This window comes from Dipodomys spectabilis, unplaced genomic scaffold, assembly GCF_019054845.1.
Source record: "Dipodomys spectabilis isolate Male_0828 unplaced genomic scaffold, ASM1905484v1 ptg000519l, whole genome shotgun sequence".
NCBI lineage: Eukaryota > Metazoa > Chordata > Mammalia > Rodentia > Heteromyidae > Dipodomys > Dipodomys spectabilis.
The window spans coordinates 85011-106024 of record NW_024871196.1 but is presented as its reverse complement, the minus strand read 5'-3'; the positions used below and the strand labels follow the sequence as shown (position 1 = coordinate 106024).

Here is a 21014-nt window from a genome sequence, read left to right as displayed (position 1 = left end):
TAATCCACTAACTTATTCTCTTCCTCCCTCCCTCCCTCCCTTCCCCCCTTTTTCTCTCTTTCTCTTTCTTTTCCTTTCTCATTCTTTTTCTTTCTATGCCAGTACTGAGGCTTGAAATCAGGGTGTGTGTGCTGTTCCTTAGCTTTTTTGCATAAGGCTACACTCTACCATTTGAGCCAGAGCTCTACTTTTGGCTTTTTGGTGGTAAATTGGAGATAAGAGTCTCACAGATTTTCCTGCTGCGTTAGCTTTGAAGCCTGATCCTCAGATCTCAGTCTCCTGAGTAACTCAGATTACAAGCACAGAATGTGATTTATTCTAAAGGTTAATTGGGGGAGATATGGTACTTTATTTTAAACTAACACCCAGAAAGAATGAGCTTTCTTTGGAGATTGTGCTTGTCAGCAGCCTACTCCCCTCTAAGACGCTACAGTCTCCAGCCCTTGGTGGGAGGAAGAATAATGATTATGCGTCTTAGACAGCCAGGAAGCACGAGCCCCAAATCCAAAAACAGAATGAAGTCAATGCCGATGCATAGGTATGGTGATGGCAAGTCAGCATAGCAGTGCAGAAAAACTCATTAAAACCATAGAAATTCAGCTGGGTGCCAGAGGTGCATGCATATAATCTAACTACTCAGAAGGCTGAGATCTGAGGATTGTGGTTCAAAGGTAGCCCAGGCAGGAAAGTTTATGAGACTCTTACCATCAATTACCTACCAAAGCCAGCCTCTTATCTCTAATTAACCATTGGGGCTGAGGTATTACAGCATCAGCCTGCAGTAGAAAAAGCTAAGAGACAGCATCTAAACCCTAAGTTCAAACCCTAGTACCAGCACACACCAAGTAGAAATTCATGAGTATCTCCAGTATGCATAGAATTGAAGTTTATAATGTTACCAAGACAATAAAAACCTAACCTCAGATGTTTTTTATTTTTACAGAAACCAAAAATAATCTCTCTGTTTATTGAGGGTTGAGTTTCAGCAGAAACAAGTAAGAATGAGCAAAAAATATCCATTGCTTATAAAATTTAGACCTGAAATTTTACTCATCCATTAGAATGATAGTGTACCATTTGTAAAGAAATAGAAAGACTTGGAAAAAATGATGTTAAGTAAAGTAAGTCAGGCCAGAGAGACAAAGGATCCATGTTTTCCCTCCTATGTGGAAGCTAGATTTCGCCTGTAAACTTATAAATAAATATGGGTTGGGTGTTATGCAAGTATATACCGATGTTAGTGTAGATTCAACTCAGAGTAATTTCTTAGGAAAAATCAAAGCTCAGCGAAATGAAACACCAGGAAGCAGGCATTTGAGTGGGGTGGGGTGGGGAGAAGGAGAAGGGGTAGATGATTGAAGAGGAGAAGAAGGAGAAAATGCAGTCGAGAATCCAATGTATACACTACAAAATTAAGAGTAAGGGAAGGGGTGGGTATGGGTGAGACTGATAAGAATGTTGAAGCATGACATTGATCAAGATACTGTGTATTGATAAGCTGCTTTGTTAAGTGGCAACTCCTTTGTATGACTATTTAAAAGATATTAAGAAAAAATTCTAAGGAAGAAAAGAATGACAAAGCACTTAAAAAACTTTAATAAACCCTTTTTATAAGTCCTTTCTCTGGTGCTGGGTACAGACCTTTGCAGATGCTAAGCTCACACTCTAACCATGAGTGTTTTTCAAGTTGTGGACGTTGTGACAATTTATCATATGGGGAGATAAAGCTTAATACATATGGTTTCTGTTGAGTTTTTTCTAATTTATACCCTGTAAAGTAATGTTTTTCCCTTTAATGATGAGTATTTTATGAAAAGGCACTTTTGAAACTTAGCAAATATTCTATTCCTCATGAAATATTGACCTACTAGTTCAAACATCAATTGGTGTTTCTGGCTTTGATTTGTTTATTTTTTTGAGATTGGGTTAGCCTGATCTGTCTTTGAACTTGCTGTGTTGCCTAAACTAACCTTGTTCTCCTGCCTCAGCCCTGTGAGAGCTGGGATTATGGCATGTGTCACCACACTTGGTCACTGATACTATTTGAGTGGATTAATTGCTAATATAATCACCAAGATGGTGATTTTCTAATTCCATAGGCTCTCTTCTACCCTTATTAGTTGACTATATAGCTGAATAAAAGTTTTCTGTTTTCCTTGTTTATTATTCATTTCAGTGTGACCTTGAATTCATTTTTAATTCAGTGGGCGACTCCATTTTATTCTCTAACTGAGCTCGATGTTTTGCCTCTTAGGCAGAGCTCCATCATTTGTTATGCACTGCTTGACTTTCAGTGTGAAAAAGCATTTCAACATTGTCATTTCCCATTTCAAATGTAGAAATAGTTCTGAAACTAACTCTAGTTTCACTAATAGAGAATTGGACATAGATACCTATAGTTACATAATCTTTTCTTCTGTATTTCATGCTAAATGAATCTATTATAAATCGAGTTCATATTAATTCTAACCCAATCCTGAAAGATTTAGTGTAGCTTTTGAAAGTTATGAGACTTTTTATGATAACTTTTCTCCTTTTCCTTTTTTTTTACCATCTCCCTTGCCTCTTTCCTTTCTCTCTGCAGTACAGGGATTTGAACTCAGGACCTAACACTTGCTCAGTTTATTTGTTTTACGACCACTTTAGCAACATCTCCAGCCTGGTTTTTTGCTGGTGATTTTGAAGATGGTGTCTTACAGATTTTCCTGCCTTCGCTGGCTTTGATTTCTGATGTTGATTCCTGAGTGCCTAGGCTTTTGCACATATAAGCCACATGAACCTAGCTTGTTAATTTCTCTTACAGTGTGGAATGTGGCTCATTTCTCTTACAGTGTGGAATGTGGCTCATAATGTTTATTACTCAGTAGAAAATGAAAATGCAGAGCTCTTATCTAAAATGCTGGGTAAAGTGTTGATAACTGTATTAAAATTGAAAGCCTTCTCTCTTTTTGTTTAATGATCTTTTTCATTATCACAGTTTAATTTGTGTGTTTGGTATTCAGTGTCATTTAAAGCATGGTGGTACACACCTGTAACATCAACATTTTGGAAGCCCTACCTCTGTTATTCCAACATTCCAGAGGCCTGGTAGATGAACCAAGAGTTCAAGGCCAATCTGGTCTACCTAGTGAACTTGAAGCTGACTTGTCTAAAACAAACAAACAAACATTTTTAAAAATCATTTTTTCATCCTTTTAGCTGTTTGTTTCTATGTGGTCTGTGTGTGTGTGTGGCAGGTTTTTTTTTTTTTTTTTTTTTTTTTTTGGTTGGTCGTGGGGCTTGAACTCTGGGCCTGGGCACTATCCCTTAGCTCTTCAGCTCAAGGCGAGTGCTCTACCACTTGAGCTACAGCACCACTTCCTAAAAATCATTTTTAAGTAAAGAAAAATTGAAAATTTAAATTATCAGTGTGAGTTTTATTGGTTGTCTTTATATCATGTAATTGTAAATGTAAGGGCATTTAACCCATATACAAAATCAACAACCTGAAAACAACACATATATATTTTAGAGCTTGTACATGTATAATGTACAGTATTCTTACCAGAACAGTATATACACTTCACAGTATTAACTCGAGTAGTTTTTGTTTGTTTGCCAGTCCTTGGACTTGAACTCAGGGCCTGAGCACTGTCCCTGAGCTTCATGTGCTCAAGGCTAGCGCTCTACCATTTGAGCCACAATGCCACTTCCAGCTTTCTCTGTTTATGTGGTACTGAGGAATTGAACCCACAGCTTTATACATGCTAGGCAAGCACTCTACCACTAGGCCACAAGTGGTTTCCCCAGCCCCTCAAGTGATTTTAATTTTAATTCTTGGTATGTACACATCTGTCAACAGCTCTACTTCAGTTTATGATGAGTAAAATAGGACATATGAAAAGAAAACAAAGGTTTGCTCTCTCTTTTCTTTCTTGACACTTTCAATGTAGGAAATTGTCTCATAAACTGAAGGAACTCAAGTAAGGGTCCGTGTGATTTTAAGTAAGACCCTTCCTATGTGATTTTTTAATGTTATTTTCTTGTAAAGATGCTGTACAGAAAGGTTACAGTTACAGCAGTAAGGTAATAAGTACATTTCTTGTCCACCATTGTTACCCCGTCCTTTGTGATTTTAAGTGAGATCATCTCCCTATCTTATACTCAAGAGATAAACTCTATTTTAAAGGCAATCACTATCTTAAAGTCAAATGTAATTAATGTCAAGGGACATTGATTACATCTGCAAAGCCCATTTACCACACAATATAATAAAAGAGTATAATAAAATCTTATTGTCACAGGTTTTGCCTATACTCAAGGGAAGGGAGTTGTATTAAGAATAAGCACCACTGGACACTGGTGGCAAACACCTGTAATCCTAGCTACTCAGGAGGTTGAGATCTGAGAATCATGGTTCAAAGCCAGCCCAGGCAGGAAAGTCCATGAGTTGTTTATCTCCAATTAACCACCTGAAAGTGGCACTGTGGCTCAAAGTGGTAGAGCACTAGCCCTGAGCAAAAGAGCTCACAGACAATGCCCAGGCCCTGAGTTCAAGCCCAAGGACTGACAACAATAACAACAACAAAACAAAACAAACAAAACAAAACAAAAAAAGCATCATTCTGGGTATGATGGCACATATATATGGTACCTGTAATCTCAGGTTCTCTGGAGAATGAGCTAGAAGCTTGCCTAGCCCAGGAGGGGAAAAGGGGAAAACCCTACATGAACATAAACAAAAGCAAACAGAGTTAGGGGGTTGGGCTGAAACCCCAGTACTACAATTGTGAGGAGTGAGCATCACTGAAGGTTGTCTTAGAATTCTGCGCCCACATCTGTCTTGGGACAACGCATGGCTAAGGACCCGGGGAAGGTTATTATTGACACCACTGGGCTGGTTCTGAAAAACAGAATATTGATGAGAGATGAGTAATGACCCAGTAACCCCCGTTGGTCATATCAGGGACTTAGGGTTCCTTCACAGAGATAGTGAATGTTACTTCTGGGACTAAAGTGCCTGAGGCACACATTACCTATCCAAACACAAAGTGCACAAATGTACAACTACACATCCATCACCTTTATTACTACATTACAGCCTCCCTAGAGCCCAGAGAATGGATATATACAGAAATAATCAGGTTTCTGAGAAAAACTGGGTCTAAATTATGTTTGTAGATGATGTCAGGAGATGCTATTTTAGGTACTGGGTAGCAAACTAATACAAAATAAGTCCTACTCAAAAATATCATAAATGAGCATTCGGCTATGGACAGATGTCAGACATTACCTGAATAGCGCCCATCAAATGTCCATTCTTCCCAGAACCTCAGCAAATGCTGTCAATTGAAGAAAGGATCTTTGCAAATATAGTTAATTAAGACAGTAGCATGTTCAGTAAGGGTAGGTTCTGAATCAATGATTGGTGTTATAGGGACATAATGGAGAGGAAAGGAAAACACAGGACTGCTATGGCTATAAGGCAAGGACCCCCAGGAGTTTCCAGTGACCGCGAGGAGTTAGGAAGAGGGAAAGAATTCTTTTCTAGAGCCTTCTACAGAAAGCACAGCCCTGCTTACACCATTATTTTGGAATTCTGACCTCAAAAACTGTTGGAAATAATTTATTGATATTTTAAGCTACCCAACATACTTAGGGAAAAAATGAGGCTCCAAAAAAAGAGAAACAAAAGCTGGAATCATTTGATTATTGCTATTTCTGGAAAGACAGCAAGGATGTGAACTCTACATATCAGTAAAGATAGAGGAATCCGTTTCTTCTTTTGAATTCTAGTATTATACCAAGGTTGAAGCACTGGGGAATTGCTTTTTTCAGTTGAAATAGCTAATGACCTTTAGGAGACTAATTCTAGGCTAGAGCTAGTAATATCTCTGACTCCATAGCAGCAGTACTCTGGTCATTCCATTCTTGCTGCTTCTCTGGCTTTCTGGAAGCTGTGCTCCAGGAAAAAGGAGATCCTAACACTATGGCCTAAAATCAAGCTCTACTCAACTCACACCAAGAAATTTCTGATGAGTGGAAGGTACTTATTTCTACTGTGGAGTAGAACAAACAGAACTGAAGAGAGATTGCTGCTGCTCCCTCAGTTCCTGTCTTACCTTCACTATCTCTAGTGAGAACAGAAATCATCATTTTATCATCAAGACTGACATTTTCAACATCATCCAAACTCACAATTACTGTTCAGTTCCTGTGTAACGATAGGGTACAGTCTTGGAAATTTACGGTCAGTTGTAGAGTCTTCCATGGAATTACTTCAGGTTATTGCGAGTAAACCCAGTTGTGGTAATAATTAACACATCTATTGTCAGTTTTCTGGGCTATAAACTTGGAACAAAAACACTTTCCTTACATGTCTGTCTCATCCCACCAGAGTTCTGTAGATATTATTGGGACACAAGGAACACAGCAATTGGTGAGACAGAAAACACTTGTAACTTCTTAGAAGAAGGTAAGGGAGGAAATCCCTTCACTCATGGAGCTTACTTTCTAGTGAAAGTCTGTAAACTATATGTACAATATGTTCAACAGATACTTTGCAGAAAAAGCAAGCTGAGAGAGGCAAGAGGGACTATCAGATGACGTAGTTTGATCATACATACAGTGGTAAAGTAAGGAGTCATTTACAAGACAATAAGTGAACAAAGAAATGAAGTCCAAGGCAGAGAAATGTCCTGATATTTGGGGCATCCCAGGGAGAGATAGTAGCCAAGGGAACAGCCCTACCTTGTGCAATTTTTTTTCATATGAATGGAATCTGCTCTTTTTTAATTAATTAACTAATTAATTTTTTGGTTGGTTGTGGGGCTTATAAAGTGGTAACCCCTCGGTACAACACCTGAATAATAACAAAATTATATTTACAAAAAGAAAGAGTGAGTCTTATTCCTGGCCCAGTCCTGCCATCCTTCTTTGCTTCCTTGGGAGAAAGAGTAAGGAAAGGAACACCTTCTGTGACTGACTTCCTTTGAAATTGGATTTGGTCAATTACCACCAAGGTAGCCTGAGTAACTCCCTTAACCTGCCCCTCCTTCACCTCCTCTTCTGTGAAATGTGAAGGGTAAGAGCTGGATTTCATGGAGTCATCCATTCAGAGTACCTCAGTGTGTCAGTGCATAAGAAACTCTCCATACACATTAACTGGTTTCATAATTTTTACTATTTTCATCTTTGTATGCAGAATCCTAGCAGATTTCCTGGTATTCGGCAAACATTTAAGCAAATCAAATATGTGGAAAAAATTTTTGTTGCTTGTGTCTCTGAGTCATACATCCCTGTGGTCCTCAGCCACTGGTTTGTCCAGGGACCTGTATCCAGCAAAACTCAGATTCTGGCCAACAAGAGAGCCAGGCACAGTATGATTTCAGATCACCTTTGGTGAAATATCAGGGGCAGAAAATTCCACTTCAGCAGAGAGTGAACACCCATCAGGTGATCTCAAGGCCATTGGGCTTCAGTATTCAGCATGGAAGGGATACTCACTCAAATGAGAAAACCTGTGGTGATATCAAGCATAAAAAGGAGAATTGTTAGGCTTTGAATATAAAGTATCCCTCGAAAGGTGTCCATGTTCTGAAAGCTTGGTCCCAACTCCAGGATCTACTCTGAAAGGTAATGAAAACACTGACCTAGTCAGTAGATTCATCCACTGATTGATTCATAGTTTGATAATATTATTGGAAGATTGTAGAAACAATGTGAGACCAGGCTGGAGCAAGTAGTTCACTTTGAGCAAGCATGTGAAATGTCTTTTCCCTGGCTCATTCTGTCTTCCCAATTCTGCTTACTATGTGACAAATGTTGACCAGCTTTCTCTATGACATACTGCCAGTGCTATGAATATCTGTCTCATCTAAGACCTAAAACCAATGGAGCCAACCAACCATGGAAGGAAACCTGTGAGACCAACAGCCAAAATGAATTCTTCCTCCATTAACTTGTTCATTTGGGTATTTTGTCCCATCCACCCAAAATGACAGAAAATAGTCCACAAAAGCACAGTGGACAGTCTCAGAGGTATGCTTAGGTGTTATATTCTGTCATCTTTGTGCTCTCTCAGCTTCCTCCCCTCCCCAAACTTGTGAGAGCACTTTAATGGCGCTCACAGCAAGCCCTTCCTCAAGTTGATGGGAGGCAGTATTTGAGAAGTGAGGGCAGATAAGTAAGTAGTGACCTGGTTACCAGAAGGAAGCTATAATCATGGCCTCCAAAGTGAAGTTCCCTAAAATATCATTCCAACTGATTCTCGCCATGTCTTGAAGTGGGAAATTGTACTGTCATTGACAGCTTTGTGGTTGCTGTAGGTATTAATGAGGTCATGATACAGGCAAAGAGCTGATGATCCCTGGCACATCGTAAGCTAACACTGAAGAGGAAAGAAACACTAGGAAATTAAAGGTCAAATAGCGAATGCATATGTAGTTGAGCTGGGATTAGAAGTGAGAAAGACTTACTCCTGAGCCCAACAGGCCACCACTTTCACAAATAGATCAGACTCTGACTTCCCTCTGCCCAACAGGCATCACAAATACATTTCAAAACAAACTCACTTCTTTCTCTAAATGTCAACAACTCCATTGTGTTTCTCAGACAAAATAATAATAATAAATTAATGAAAAATAATAAAAAGTAAACAATGCTAATATTTCTAATTTGCTAGCAGCTCCATTCGGCTCTGCTCTCAGTATGCCCATAATCTGATCAGTCCTCACCCCTCCACTATCAGGCCCAATGATTGCCATCTCTTCCTGACCTTATTATAACCACCGCCCTATGGTTTGTCAAACCAAAAGTCAGTGCAGGTCTTTTAAAACATGCCAGTGACATCCCTTTACTCAACATCCTCTAAAGGTTTCTTAGCTTATTCTAAAAAGGAAAAAAAAGCAAAGTCTCTACTATGATCTACATAGCCTTCATGCTCTGAGTCTCTGGTGTCCATCTCCAGACGTATTTCCCTTTCCCTTTACTTTTGTTCTCCTCCAGCTCCACTGGCCTTCTTACTCGGGTCCTCTAAATACCCCTTTCCAGGAACTTTTCACCTGCTTCCATCAGGACAAGAATGGTCTGCCTCCAATATCCACCTGGCTCATCTCTCCCTTTCAGTTTCAACTGCAGTATCACTTTGCCTGTGAAACTGCTTCTAGAACTTCCCATGGGAAGTAATAATTACATCATAACCCACCATTTACTATCACTGTTACTCTACCTTTTTATGTAGGGCTTTTCTTTCAATCTGGCATATGCTTCTGGAGTTACTTCTGTTCTCCTTCTCTAGAATGTAAGTCTATGGTAGTAAGAATTTTGCATGATATCAAAAAGCACTCAGACTAAGTCTGACAATAGCACATACACAATAATTTAGTGAAAAGATCAATGAATGAATAAATGATTCTGACTCCTACATATTAATAATACAACCTTCTCTTAAAATTCTACATTAACGCCAAGTAGTTCAAACAATAATGAACAATTAAGGTTGCATCTTTCCTCAAAGTAATTCTCGGAGTCAAATTTCAATGTTGAAAAGGTTCACAAAATAGGACTTGAACACAAAATTCATCCCAGCTGCCTTCCAATCCTTCCAGCTACCCCTCTCCTACTTTAGAGAAACTTGATGATTCTTCTGGCTGACATTTGAGCCACTTACTGCAACAAAGAACAGGCCCTCCAGTTTCTGTTGAAGCTGAGGATGGTGGCTATCTCCTCATTACTCAATGTGAAGTCGAAGACCTGGAAAGGAGAGAGTTCCAAAGAATCCTTGGCAAAATAAATGTATGTGGGATCTGAGATCTCCGGCTATTTTGGCAGGGAGTGAGCTGACATCCACAGCCCTCACAAGCTACAAGAATGTCTCTCATTGTGTCTACAGAAGACATACAAACTCTAAATACAGGCCTACACAAAGACAGCAGGATTTATTGGAACTGCAAAAAGAGGACTGCTGGGTAGAGATAAAATCCCAACAGTGTGTACAGTGTCTGTTCACCCTTAGAAACACAGTTTTCTCCAGAAGAACATTTCTTCAACACTAGTCCCTAGCTCCTAGGTTGCAATAAGGTGGACATATAGGGCAGGCTAGGCTACCTTTGTGTGTAGTTGAAAACCTATCTGTTCAAGGACAACCAAAGGGCTTATTAGTATAAGGCACATCTCTGCTCAGCCTGACAGGGCTCCCTGGTCACTGACCCCAGCTTATCCTTAGACTATGTGCCTTTCACTTCGGCTCTACTAAAACAGCTCCTTAGCTAAGGAGTTCAAAAGATATAATGAAAAAGTAGCATTCTACCAACAATGGAGTGATAGAATAAGAAATCCAGCCAGAGGGTCTCCCCACCCCTGCACAACTGAGGAATCCAAATGAACAGCTATGACCTTACCTTCAAGTTCTCAATGATGCGTGCTGGTGTCACAGACTTGGGGATCACCGCCACATTCCTCTGGATATGGAAGCGAATCAGAACCTGTGCAGGAGGAAGAAACAGCATGTGCCTATTCACCAACACAGAACCACTGTCCTTGTAAAAAGAACAATACAGGGCTGGGAAGGTGGCTCAGTGGTAGAGTGCTTGCCTTACATGCATGAAGCCCTAGGTTCAATTCCTTAGTACCACATAAACAGACAAAGCCAGAAGTGGTGCTGTGGCTCAAGTGGTAGAGCACTAGCCTTGAGCTGAAGAGCTGACGGAAGGCGCCCAGGCCCAGAGTTCAAGCCCCACAACTGACAAAAAAAAAACAACACACAATACATTCCCTTTATCATTTTAATTCCAACAGCTGATATGGACTGAGAACTTAACAATTCATCACTTATTAGTTCTCTTATTTAATTCTAAAAGCAACCCTATGATTTTTTAGAGATGAGGAAGATAGCTTGGGCTCATGAGACAGTGATATTATAGTGGCACCTGAACTAAAAGCCAGATTCTCACAAACTTGGCTGGAGGATGTGACAAGAAGCAAAAGGACTTCAAACAATGCATTTCAGTGGACTTCACTTCTCATTTTTTCCCCTCCAAAGGGTTAGTGAATATAATACAGGGAGTAAACAGGAAAGGAAAGAGGGTATTGCTGAATAAAAACAAAAATACAAATAGGATACCTGGGCTACACTTCTTTTGTGCTTCTCAGCAATCTCCTTAATCCTGGGATCTTCCAGCAGTAAAGGTTCCCCTGGCTTGGCCCTAGAGGCAGAAGATGGCTGGTGTGAATAATTTTCATAGCTACAACATGCAGATGACATCACTGCACTGATAGCATAAAGGCCTGAACATCTGCAAGAGAAGGAGGTAGTCACAAAAGCTTTGTATCCTTCTCAGAGACCATTAATGGGCTCTTTGCCTCTACATCTGGCAAAGATGGTCCCTCACTGGTGGCTGAACCAGAACATTCTCAGAAGGTCATGTAATATTAATAGCATTTCTTTCCACTAGAATCACATCTATGTAGACCAAACATGTTATCTTAAGCATACTTATTTCCATAGTGATACCCAACATGGATGAGTTATAAAATAATATTTAAGACTATCAAAATAAATAACCACCCATTATAAGACTCGCCAAGGTCTCTCTGGAGATCCCAGGGGGCAATAGGCTGTGACAGTGATGTCCTTGGAGTGGCAGTACTGGATCAGTTTGTCCTGGGTCAGGTATGGGTGACATTCGACCTATAAGAGTGAACAGTCTGCATCACTAGACAAGTTGTTCTGCTTTTAATTGTCTTATAGAATTGCTTACCCAAAAATGATCGCTAAACAAAGGCTTAACCTGTTTATTGACTGATAAACCAGACCTGGAATTCTCTGTCTCCTCAGCCTTTGACTGAACTTCAATATACAGCATTGTGGAGCTCAACCTTGAACTTGACTGGATTGGAGAGATACCTAATAGATTAGTAAAACACACTTCTGTGCTTGTGTGTGTGCATTTCTACCATCACAAGCATGTGGGGCATCAACTGGATGCAGAAATCTTGGCCCAAATGAGGGTTCTAAAATTCAATATCCTGATGATTTGGAGAAGAGAAAAAGAAAAAGAAAAAGGATGATAATTGGTCAAAGACATTGTCTTTCTTTCCTTTCTAGTTACCATGAGGTGAACTGACTCCTTCAACATGCACTACATTGCTCTAATATTCTACCTCACTTCTGGCCCATGTTGGAAAGAGCCAATCATGAACTGAACACATGAGCCAAAGTAAATCTTTCTTCCTCTGAAATGTTTGTCAGGTATGCTGTCACAGTAATGAGAAGTAATGATGTATTTAATTTGCCTCAAAATGTTGATGACAAAACCTTGCTAACAAATTACCCGATTATTCACTGGTCTGTATTTCAGTCCAGGCTTGTTCAGGAGCCACTCAATCTGAGAGTGGTTGAAGTTGGAGACACCAAGAGATTTCACCAACCCCTCCTGCACCAGCTCCTCCATGGCCTGTTGTAGAAAGGAATGCCTTTTGTCCAATTCTGGAGAGTCTGTAGAGTGGGTTGTTTAGTACCTCCCTGAGGTAGGGGAAAGTGGACAAGATTTCAATCCAGGAAGTGGATGCATATCAAGTATTGGTTCCAGCCCCTTGGCAGTCCAAATCTAACAAGTGGTTTTATCTGCGTGTTGCTCTCACTTCACACATGACCTGTGTAACCTTGTTAGCCAAGAAAAGCCTGGAAGCCTATGGAGAGACATTATTTGTCTGGGTTCTAGGTATTCATCCAGGCCAACCTTAGTTTCGCTTGCAATAGGGTAAGGTCATATGGATAGATTGTCTCCTTAAAGGTGCGCCTAGCCTAGGGTAAAGATAGAGCGAAAGTGGGTTCACATTCCATTCGTCCACCAAAACTATACCCCAGGAAAGGGTATCTTTTTATAAATTAAATACCTAATAGATAGTTTCCAAACTTTCCCTAAAATACTATTGCTTTTACTGTCATGACAGCTATAAATGTAACATGTATTTATTTTTGTATGTCCCATTTCTGCCCATAAAAATAATAAATGTCTTGCTTCTAAGATTACTATAGCCCAAAGGCTACAGTTAATATACTAGTGTTCCCCTTTATGAAGCAATCAGTGCTAAGACTATCTTAGATTATTTGTCAGTGGCACATCCCTCAGATCAGGGAGGAAATAGGAGAGGAATTCATGAGGATTTTAGGAGAGACTTCACAACTGGAACTTAACTCAGTATCACAAAATGACATGGAAGAGAGGGAGACCTGAGCAGGCTGGGGAGGAAGGCAGGAACAAAGGCTTTGAGGCAAGAACAAGCAGAACATTTGCAAAGGACACTTCTAGACTGAGTGGTCCTCAACCTTGGTGTGACTTGGAATCGTCTGAAAGCTCTAAAATTGATGTCCAAAATCCTTGCTCTGAGTTTCTTCCCCCATAAACATGGGGATTCTTAAAACTTCTCTGGTAACTGGATGCTGTGTCTTACAGCTGTGTCCCAACTACTGAGATGAGACAGATGAACTCTGAGTATTACAGTTCAAAGTCATGCCAAGAAGGAAAGTCCATAAGACTCTTATCTCCAATTAACCCTCAGAAAGCTCGAAATGGAGCTGTATCTCAAGGGTTAGAATGCTGGCCTTGAGTAAAAAAGCTTGGAGACAGCACCTAAGCCCTGAATTCAAACCCCAGTACTGGCACAAGAGGGCGGGGAGAGAGAGAGAGAGAGAGAGAGAGAGAGAGAGAGAGAGAGAGAGAGAGAGAGAGAGAGAGAGAGAGAGAGAGAGAGAGAGAAGGAAGGAAGGAAGGAAAAAAGAAAGAAAGAAAGAGAGAAAGAGAGAGGGAGAATGAAAGAAGGAAAGAGAAAGAAAAAATAGAAGAAAAAGAAAAAAGAGAGAAAAAGAAAGAAAGAAAGAAAGAGAAAGGAGGAAGGAAGAAAAAAAGAAAGAGAAAGGAGGAAGTAAGAAAGAAAGAAAAGAAAGAGAAAGAGAAGGAAGGAAAGAAGGAAGGAAGGAAGGAAGGAAGGAAGGAAGGAAGGAAAGAAGGAAGGAAGGAAGGAAGGAGACAGGCAGACTCTGGTAATTTGATGCACCATTTTGAAAACTACCATAGTAGTTCCTTTCCTTACCAGAAAGGATGTCAAACTAACAAAAGAATATAAAGAAGATCCTCAGAGCTCCCATCAAGACAGTGATGTGGCATGAATTCACTTCTGTGTCTTGGGTCAAGTTTAGATTGGATGTATACTACTTCTTCACTGCTTTACATTTTCCTCCTCCCCTGTTCTCACGGGTGATGCAGGAGGTTCCAGCACAGAAATAATCTGTGCTGACACATTTGATCCTATCTACATCAAAGCAGAGCCTCTACCCCAAATCTTGATTTTTTTCATATCTTTAAAATTATTTATTTAGCAGACATTCTTGTCTTCTGTTAGGTGGCACAGGACTATGAAAATCAGGTTCTTCAAGTACCCCAACAGCAGAGGATTGTGAGATGATTGCAATACTTAATACAAATATCAAGAACCAAGGCAAAATAATCCTATGGAGCCAACATTAGATGTGTTAGTTTGCACGTCTTACAATAAATTATTACTACAATGTTTAAGTGGTCATGTTGTATCATCATATCAACTTAAAGCATTCAATTGAATGAAAATAAATGCTAAAATCTTAGGCTATATTGCAAATCTAGACACACTTTCCAGTCTCAAAAATAGTAAAATATTTTTTGTGTTGGATCCCAGTATTTAAACCATTAGACTGCTCATCAAATTTTTTATCCATCCTATTTTTTTCCTAACATGTCAGAATAATAAATTGATTGATCTATTTTTACAGATTAATGCTTGAATTCAAGGGCTTTGTTTTTATTTTTGTTTGTTGGTATAGCTTTGCTTTATAATTAGCAGAAAAAGTAATGCTTTTCCCAGACGGTTTAGGCTTCATGAACCTCTTTTGTGGCTCTACTGAGCAATATTTTGACTGTGTGCTTGAACTATGTATCTCGCATGGTAAAGAGGAAAGACTATGTCAATCTAAAACAAAACCCAGAATTTTCCCACTCGTAGTGGGTTTGTTGTTTTCTAGAATTGTTCTATGAACAAATTCTATAAAATAAAACATAATTCTTAGAGACTGTTACTATTTAAGATTTGTTCTCTTGGGGCTGGGAAGATGGCTCAGTGGTAGAGCGCTTGCCTTGCATGCCTGAGGCCCTGGGTTCGATTCCTCAGCACCACATAAGCAAAAAGAAAAAAGCTGGAAGTGGCGCTGTGGCTCAAGTGGTAGAGCACTAGCCTTGAGCTGAAGAGCTGAGGTACAGAGCCCAGCCCAGAGTTCAGGCCCCACGACCGGACCCAAAAAAAAATTTTTTGTTCTCTTCTTACACTTGCTAGGCTATAAAATGGTTTAAGTAAAATTATCCAAGAAAGTCTTCCATTCATTAATTCAGTTTTGCAAAAGTAGGTCATTGTTTCCTTGTGTTCTTTGATATTTAGATGTGTGGTCTCTGTGAAAGTGCTAAAGGCCATGTTGTTGTAATTATAAGTCAGATAAACTTGGGTACTGAGTCCAACCCAGCTGTGCCACATACTTGCTCCATGACCTGACAAGTCAGCAATATGCTGGGTCTCAATTTTATTTTCAAATAACTTACCTCAGGTTACTCAGCTAATACCTGCAATTTCAAGTCAAATCCCTGAAACACCTTTCCCATGGTTTCAGAACAGTATATATATTCCCCAAATTGGAGTACAACATAGTTTCAGTCTCCTTTGAAAATATAGTCTCAAATGGACCTCCAAATCCCAAGATCATGAGAAAGGAGTTAGAAAACTGAAGAAAAACAGATTAAATAGGACACGACACACATGGGTTCTTCTTACCACGGTGGAGTCTCGAGGACAACTGAAGGAAAATTCTTTTTGCAGCACACTTAGGAAAAGCTAGAACTAACCTCCCAGGCATCCAAGAATGTTGCTGTGCCCATGATGAATTGGCCATTAGCATCACTGGGGAAGAGCTCCTTTCCAGGCTGTAATGGAGAACAGAAATTTTATTGGAATCTCTATTGGACACCTTATTCTGTTAGTTTCAGCACCATGACTTTTATTAATACACTTTTTCCTTATCTTTATGTAGTTGTACAAAGGGGTTTCAATCCAGTGTCAGTTTATGAGTACAATGCATCTTGATCAATGTAACCCCTTTCGTTATTCTCCCCATCTCTCTACATCCCCACCTATCTCCTCAATTTCCCTAGTTCCATTTTCACATATACACATTGAATATTATGCCTACATCTTTCACCTTTCCTCTCTTCATTCATGTAAGTCCTTCCCCTTGGTCTCACCCTGCCTCCCCCACTGACACCTCAGTTCCAGCATCCTGGTAGTCACTTTGTTGACTGTGAGTTTTTCAAAGGAGTTACATGATTGGAATTCTCCTCTGCATATAACATACTTGAGTATGTACACATACTTTTGTATGTATGCATATGACCTGGTATATATTTAAACATATATTTATAAATTAGATCTAACTTCCACATGTGAGAGAAAACATGTCCTTTGTCTATCTGAGTTTGACTTACTACATTTAACATAATTTTTCCAGGTCCACCTTTTTCTCTGAAAATTTCCTGATGGAAAGTAAAATTCAGATAGGTAGGTAGGGAAGTAGATGGATGGATAGATAGATATACATTCATTTATATCTACATTTACATTTTTGATGCATTTATCTACTGAACGGCATCAAATCTGTTTCCATAGCTTGGCTGTAGTAAAAAGTTGAGCAATGAACATGGTTGTGCAAGTGGTTTTACTGTATTCTAACATGTAATCTTCTGAATTACAAAAAAATCTTATGAATGACCAGAAGTGGTATGGCTGGATCATAGTCATAGTACATTGTTTAGTTTTTCGAGGAATTTCCAAACTGCTTTCCACAGTAGTTGTATCAATTTACATCTCACCAACTGTGTAACAGGGTTCCTTTTTCTCCCACATCCATGCCAACATCTATTGTTGTTTGTAATCTTGATAATTACCATTCATACTGGAGTGAAATTAAAACTCAGTGTTGTTTTGATTTGCATTTCCTTTATGGCCAAAAATGTTGAATATTTCTTTATGTGTTTAGTCAATTTTACTTCTTCTGAGAAGTCTCTATTAACTCCTTTGCCCATTGGTTAATTGGGTTATTGATTCTTTGAGTGTTTAGTTTCTTGAGCAAATCTTTCAGATATTAGACCGCTGTTGGATGCAAATACTTAAACTTGCATAAAACTTTTCAGGCTTTGAAATTATACTCAAAAACAGTACATTTTATTAAAATCTGCCCATAAACCTACTGTAGTATTCAAGTTCGAATATTTCAGAAACTATTGGATTAAATTTAGTATCCATGTTTCTATATCTTGGCTATCACAATATTATAATGCACATTCACCTCACATACCCAGGCACCATATAAACTTGGAGCAAACTTCAATTTCATGAATTTGTAGACAAGGGTGACTTAAATCTTAGATACAGTTTTCTGGGAGAAGTACCAGCCAGCTTCTGTTATGACAGCTTCTAGGTGGTTAGAGTTAGAGATAAAATGCCATCACCAAACCATCTGTGTCCTTTCAACTACTCAGGAACAGAATCCTGGACAACTAGGGTTGCTTCTACAATGAAGACCAGCTATCTTACAGAACTGCCATACTTTTTCTCCAAGACATCACTTTCTAGATGTGCTTTGGCTCACAGCATGAAAGAGCCCTACAATATGATCTGCAGCAGTATACCAAGAGTTTTCCTGAAAGGAGACTCTTTGGTTGCAACCAAGAAGAAGGCAATATGGCAGTTGTAGCTTGCCTGTGTTTCTCTCATAGTTGTTATAGTTCCTTTTGGTTCTAACTAAAAGAAAACATAAGCATATGGCCCCCAACAACCACATGTGTTCTTTTCCTCCCAACTTCCAGACCAGTGCCTTGCTTCTCTGCACAAGAACTCCCACTTCTGACACCCTTATCCCTCTACCTTGACATAGTTACTTTACTCTGGCACCTGTCGGCACAGAAGCCAGAGATTAGAGCAGAGAAGAGCTCATATCTTCAGTCCTTGTGGAAAGTGAATAAGATAGAGATCCAGATAGTCAAGCTTCAGATCCTTGAGCATCTTCCGGAAGGCTTTCATCACCAGGTTTCTTTCAAAGAAGGTGGGCCACAACTACAAATGAACAGTGAAACATAAAAATGGAGCAGCAAAAGGGCCACATCAAACTCACTCTCCCAACCTTGTGATTTGCAACCCAATCTAACCTGAGATCGGCCATTGATAGCATGTTGGTTAAGATAAGCCAACTTGGGCAAGTCATCATGGATCAGAATGTCAATAAGAGGAATTTTCAATTTTCTTTGCATTCTTTTTGTTTTATAGGTCAGTTTGTTTCTTTATCATATTGGCCACTGACTGAATATATACATACCTGTTATCATCTTCCTTTGCTGCCTGCTTCCTAAGAGTATGAATTGTGTCTAGCTTTTAAAGTCTATGTGATTGAAAGCAAGTGGTCCCCTTTCTGTATTTCATATCTCCAAGACCACCAGGCCCAAGTGATAAGTTACAAAATATTTATCTAGACATATCCATGACACACAGTGCTTCACTTTTTCCCATCAGATGTGCTATCAAACTACATGGAGCTAATGTTTTGTAGCAAGTTGTGTGTACTGTAGATCCAGTAACTCAAAACACTGTCACCCTGAACACTCCCTACCTTCTTTTTTTAAAAATGTTTTATTCCTCAGATCTTACCTAACTGAATAAAAAAGAAATTCAAATGTAATGAAAATTAAGTTCCCACCATTTTCCATTTTCCCACCATTTTCCTACCATTGTCCATGGCTGAGAAGCTCAGCGCCATCAACATCACCATAAATAAAAGCAGATTCAGCATCTGTTCCTTGCACCCTTAGCTACTGAATGCTAATGGTCAGATGGGATCTACTGATAGAGAAATGGAAATCAAGAGGACCAGAACACTCATACATATGCACCATGAAAGGAGCCATCGCCATCATGAAGAATCAGGATGAGAGGGAAAAAAAGAGTGTCTTCAACATACTAGTTTTAGTGTGAATATTTGCAACAGGGTATGTAATAAAGGCAATGAGGAAGAGGATTGGGGATATATGAATATATATATATACATATATGCATATATATGTGTATATATATGTATGTATATAAATACATACATACATATATTTCCTTGGTTCTTACCACATCCAGAAACTTCATCTTTCCTTGAAGTTAAGTCCATCCACCAAATGGGCTCATGTACCTTGCTAACAATGAAGAGGTCCTCCCGCTTCACCAACTTTTTGTGAATCTTTTCTTGAATGGCTGTTCCAACCTCATCCTCATTCTCATACAAGTAGGCACAATCAATGTGGCGATAACCTGCATCAGTAGCCACCTTCACAGCTTCTTCCACCTTTCCTGGGCTAGCCTGGAATGCAATAGGAAACATAGTCCACATGCTTTTATCCTAAGACCACCTTGAAATTCTAAAAACCAAGGCCTGGCATCCCACTTGCCAAGGGAGGAAAACACACTTTAGAAGTCTTCAAAAAAAAAAAAAAAAGAATGAATGGATTTTGTGTTTAGGATGCCTTGATCTAAGCCAAAAGTCAACCCAACTCCATGCAGATTAATCCTGGGGTCTCCAGGTACCTGAGATGACAGGTGATTCTCCATACAACTTGCTCAAAGTTAGCCTGAAATTGGACTCTTAAGTGATCCAGAAAATTTTCCAGTCTTCAATGGTGTTAAAGATCTTGAAAGGGCTAGGAAGATAGCTCAGTGACAGAGTGCTTGCCTTGAATGCTAAGGCCCTGGGTTCGATTCCTCAGCACTACATAAGTAGAAAAAGCCAGAAGTGGCACTGTGTCTCACGTGGTAGAGCACTAGCCTTGAGCTGAAGATCTGAGGGACAGTGCCCAGGCTCAGAGTTCAGGCCCCATGACCAAAAAAACAATCTCAAAAATGGTGATTACATGATAAATTCAAACTCCAGCACATAAGTAAATTTGGAACACTGAACAGATTCCTTAATCTCACTAAACAATTTCTGTAAGATATAGTAGCAATAGCCCCTTCCTTGTTGTGGAGCACATGGGCAGCAAAGATGGCGCTGAGAGGAGTTGAGTGGGCAGAGCCCGATTTGCTTTATGTTCAGTATGTAACCAGACCATGGAAGCTTAGGTGCATGATAGGGTGTGACCTTGACAGTGATTGGTTCCTCTTCCTCCCCTGCCATGCCACCAGCTCTTTTTTGCTTTAAAAAGGGCTTGCTGTGCGGTAATAAATGAGTTTCCAGCTTGACTTGACTCCCCGCTGGGTCTGTTTGTCTCGTGGTCTAAGGGAGGCTGGGAACAGGCAAGTGGCCGCACTTACCTTTCCTTGGACCCCGTCCATCTTTCGTAGGATGGACAAAGACCAGACACCTTGTGAGGACTTTGTATTGATTATTTGCAATAATGATTGTAGTTGTATTGGGAATTGACCTTCAGACTTCATGCTTGCTAGGCTGGCACATACTATTTGAGACCCTCATTCTTTTTTCTTTTTTTCTTTTGGTATTTTTCAAAAAGCATCTCATAGTTTTGCCAAAGTCCAGCCCTGTACCTCAACCCTCCTATCTATGGCTCATGTATTACTAGGATCATGGGCAGCATGTCAATCACATGTGGCTGACTTATTGAGATGGGATTTTACTAATATTTTGTCCAAAATGTCCAAAACCCACAATCCTCCCAATATTCACCTCCTGAATAGCTAGGATTTCTATGTATAATCCACCATGCCTAACTGAATGTAACATTTTTAACTCATTATCCAAAATCCAGTAAGACATAGTAAATACAATCCCTTATAACAATTATAGTGATCATTTTATTTGATCCAGAAAAGTAGAAATAGAAATATTTATAAGGATGGATTTTTTCCATCCCCAAATTAAAAAAAAAAAGAGGACAAGAAATACTCCAGTTTTAGGAACTAAAACTGAA

General features: G+C 39.5%; 1 protein-coding gene and 1 long non-coding RNA gene across 2 annotated transcripts; one reads left to right on the top strand and one right to left on the bottom strand.

The window, feature by feature from the left end:
- The first annotated feature begins 1247 nt into the window (after positions 1-1247).
- On the top strand, positions 1248-9735 carry LOC122099555. Its single transcript, XR_006145957.1, has 4 exons — positions 1248-1258; positions 6874-6882; positions 7417-7419; positions 9660-9735. It is a non-coding gene; the product is annotated as an uncharacterized LOC122099555 (long non-coding RNA).
- Positions 7454-19361, bottom strand: LOC122099554 (aldo-keto reductase family 1 member B10-like). Its single transcript, XM_042670116.1, has 10 exons — positions 19286-19361; positions 18054-18168; positions 15906-15985; positions 12312-12434; positions 11562-11668; positions 11102-11183; positions 10380-10463; positions 9656-9732; positions 9331-9335; positions 7454-7499 (listed from the first exon to the last, which is right to left on the bottom strand). Exons 2-10 carry the CDS (start codon positions 18133-18135, stop codon positions 7486-7488), a joined length of 654 nt encoding a protein of 217 aa, XP_042526050.1. The 5' UTR covers positions 18136-18168; positions 19286-19361; the 3' UTR covers positions 7454-7485.
- Positions 19362-21014: the final 1653 nt, after the last annotated feature.

Coding starts and splice junctions, on each gene's coding strand:
- LOC122099554 (XM_042670116.1), bottom strand. CDS start 18,135: ATGAAAGCCTTCCGGAAGATGCTCAAGGATCTGAAGCTTGACTATCTG. Junction 12,435..15,905: donor CATTCTTGGATGCCTGGGAG/GTTAGTTCTAGC, acceptor TTTCTACAACAG/GCCATGGAGGAGCTGGTGCA. Junction 11,184..11,561: donor GGATCTCCAGAGAGACCTTG/GCGAGTCTTATA, acceptor TTCTGCCTCTAG/GGCCAAGCCAGGGGAACCTT.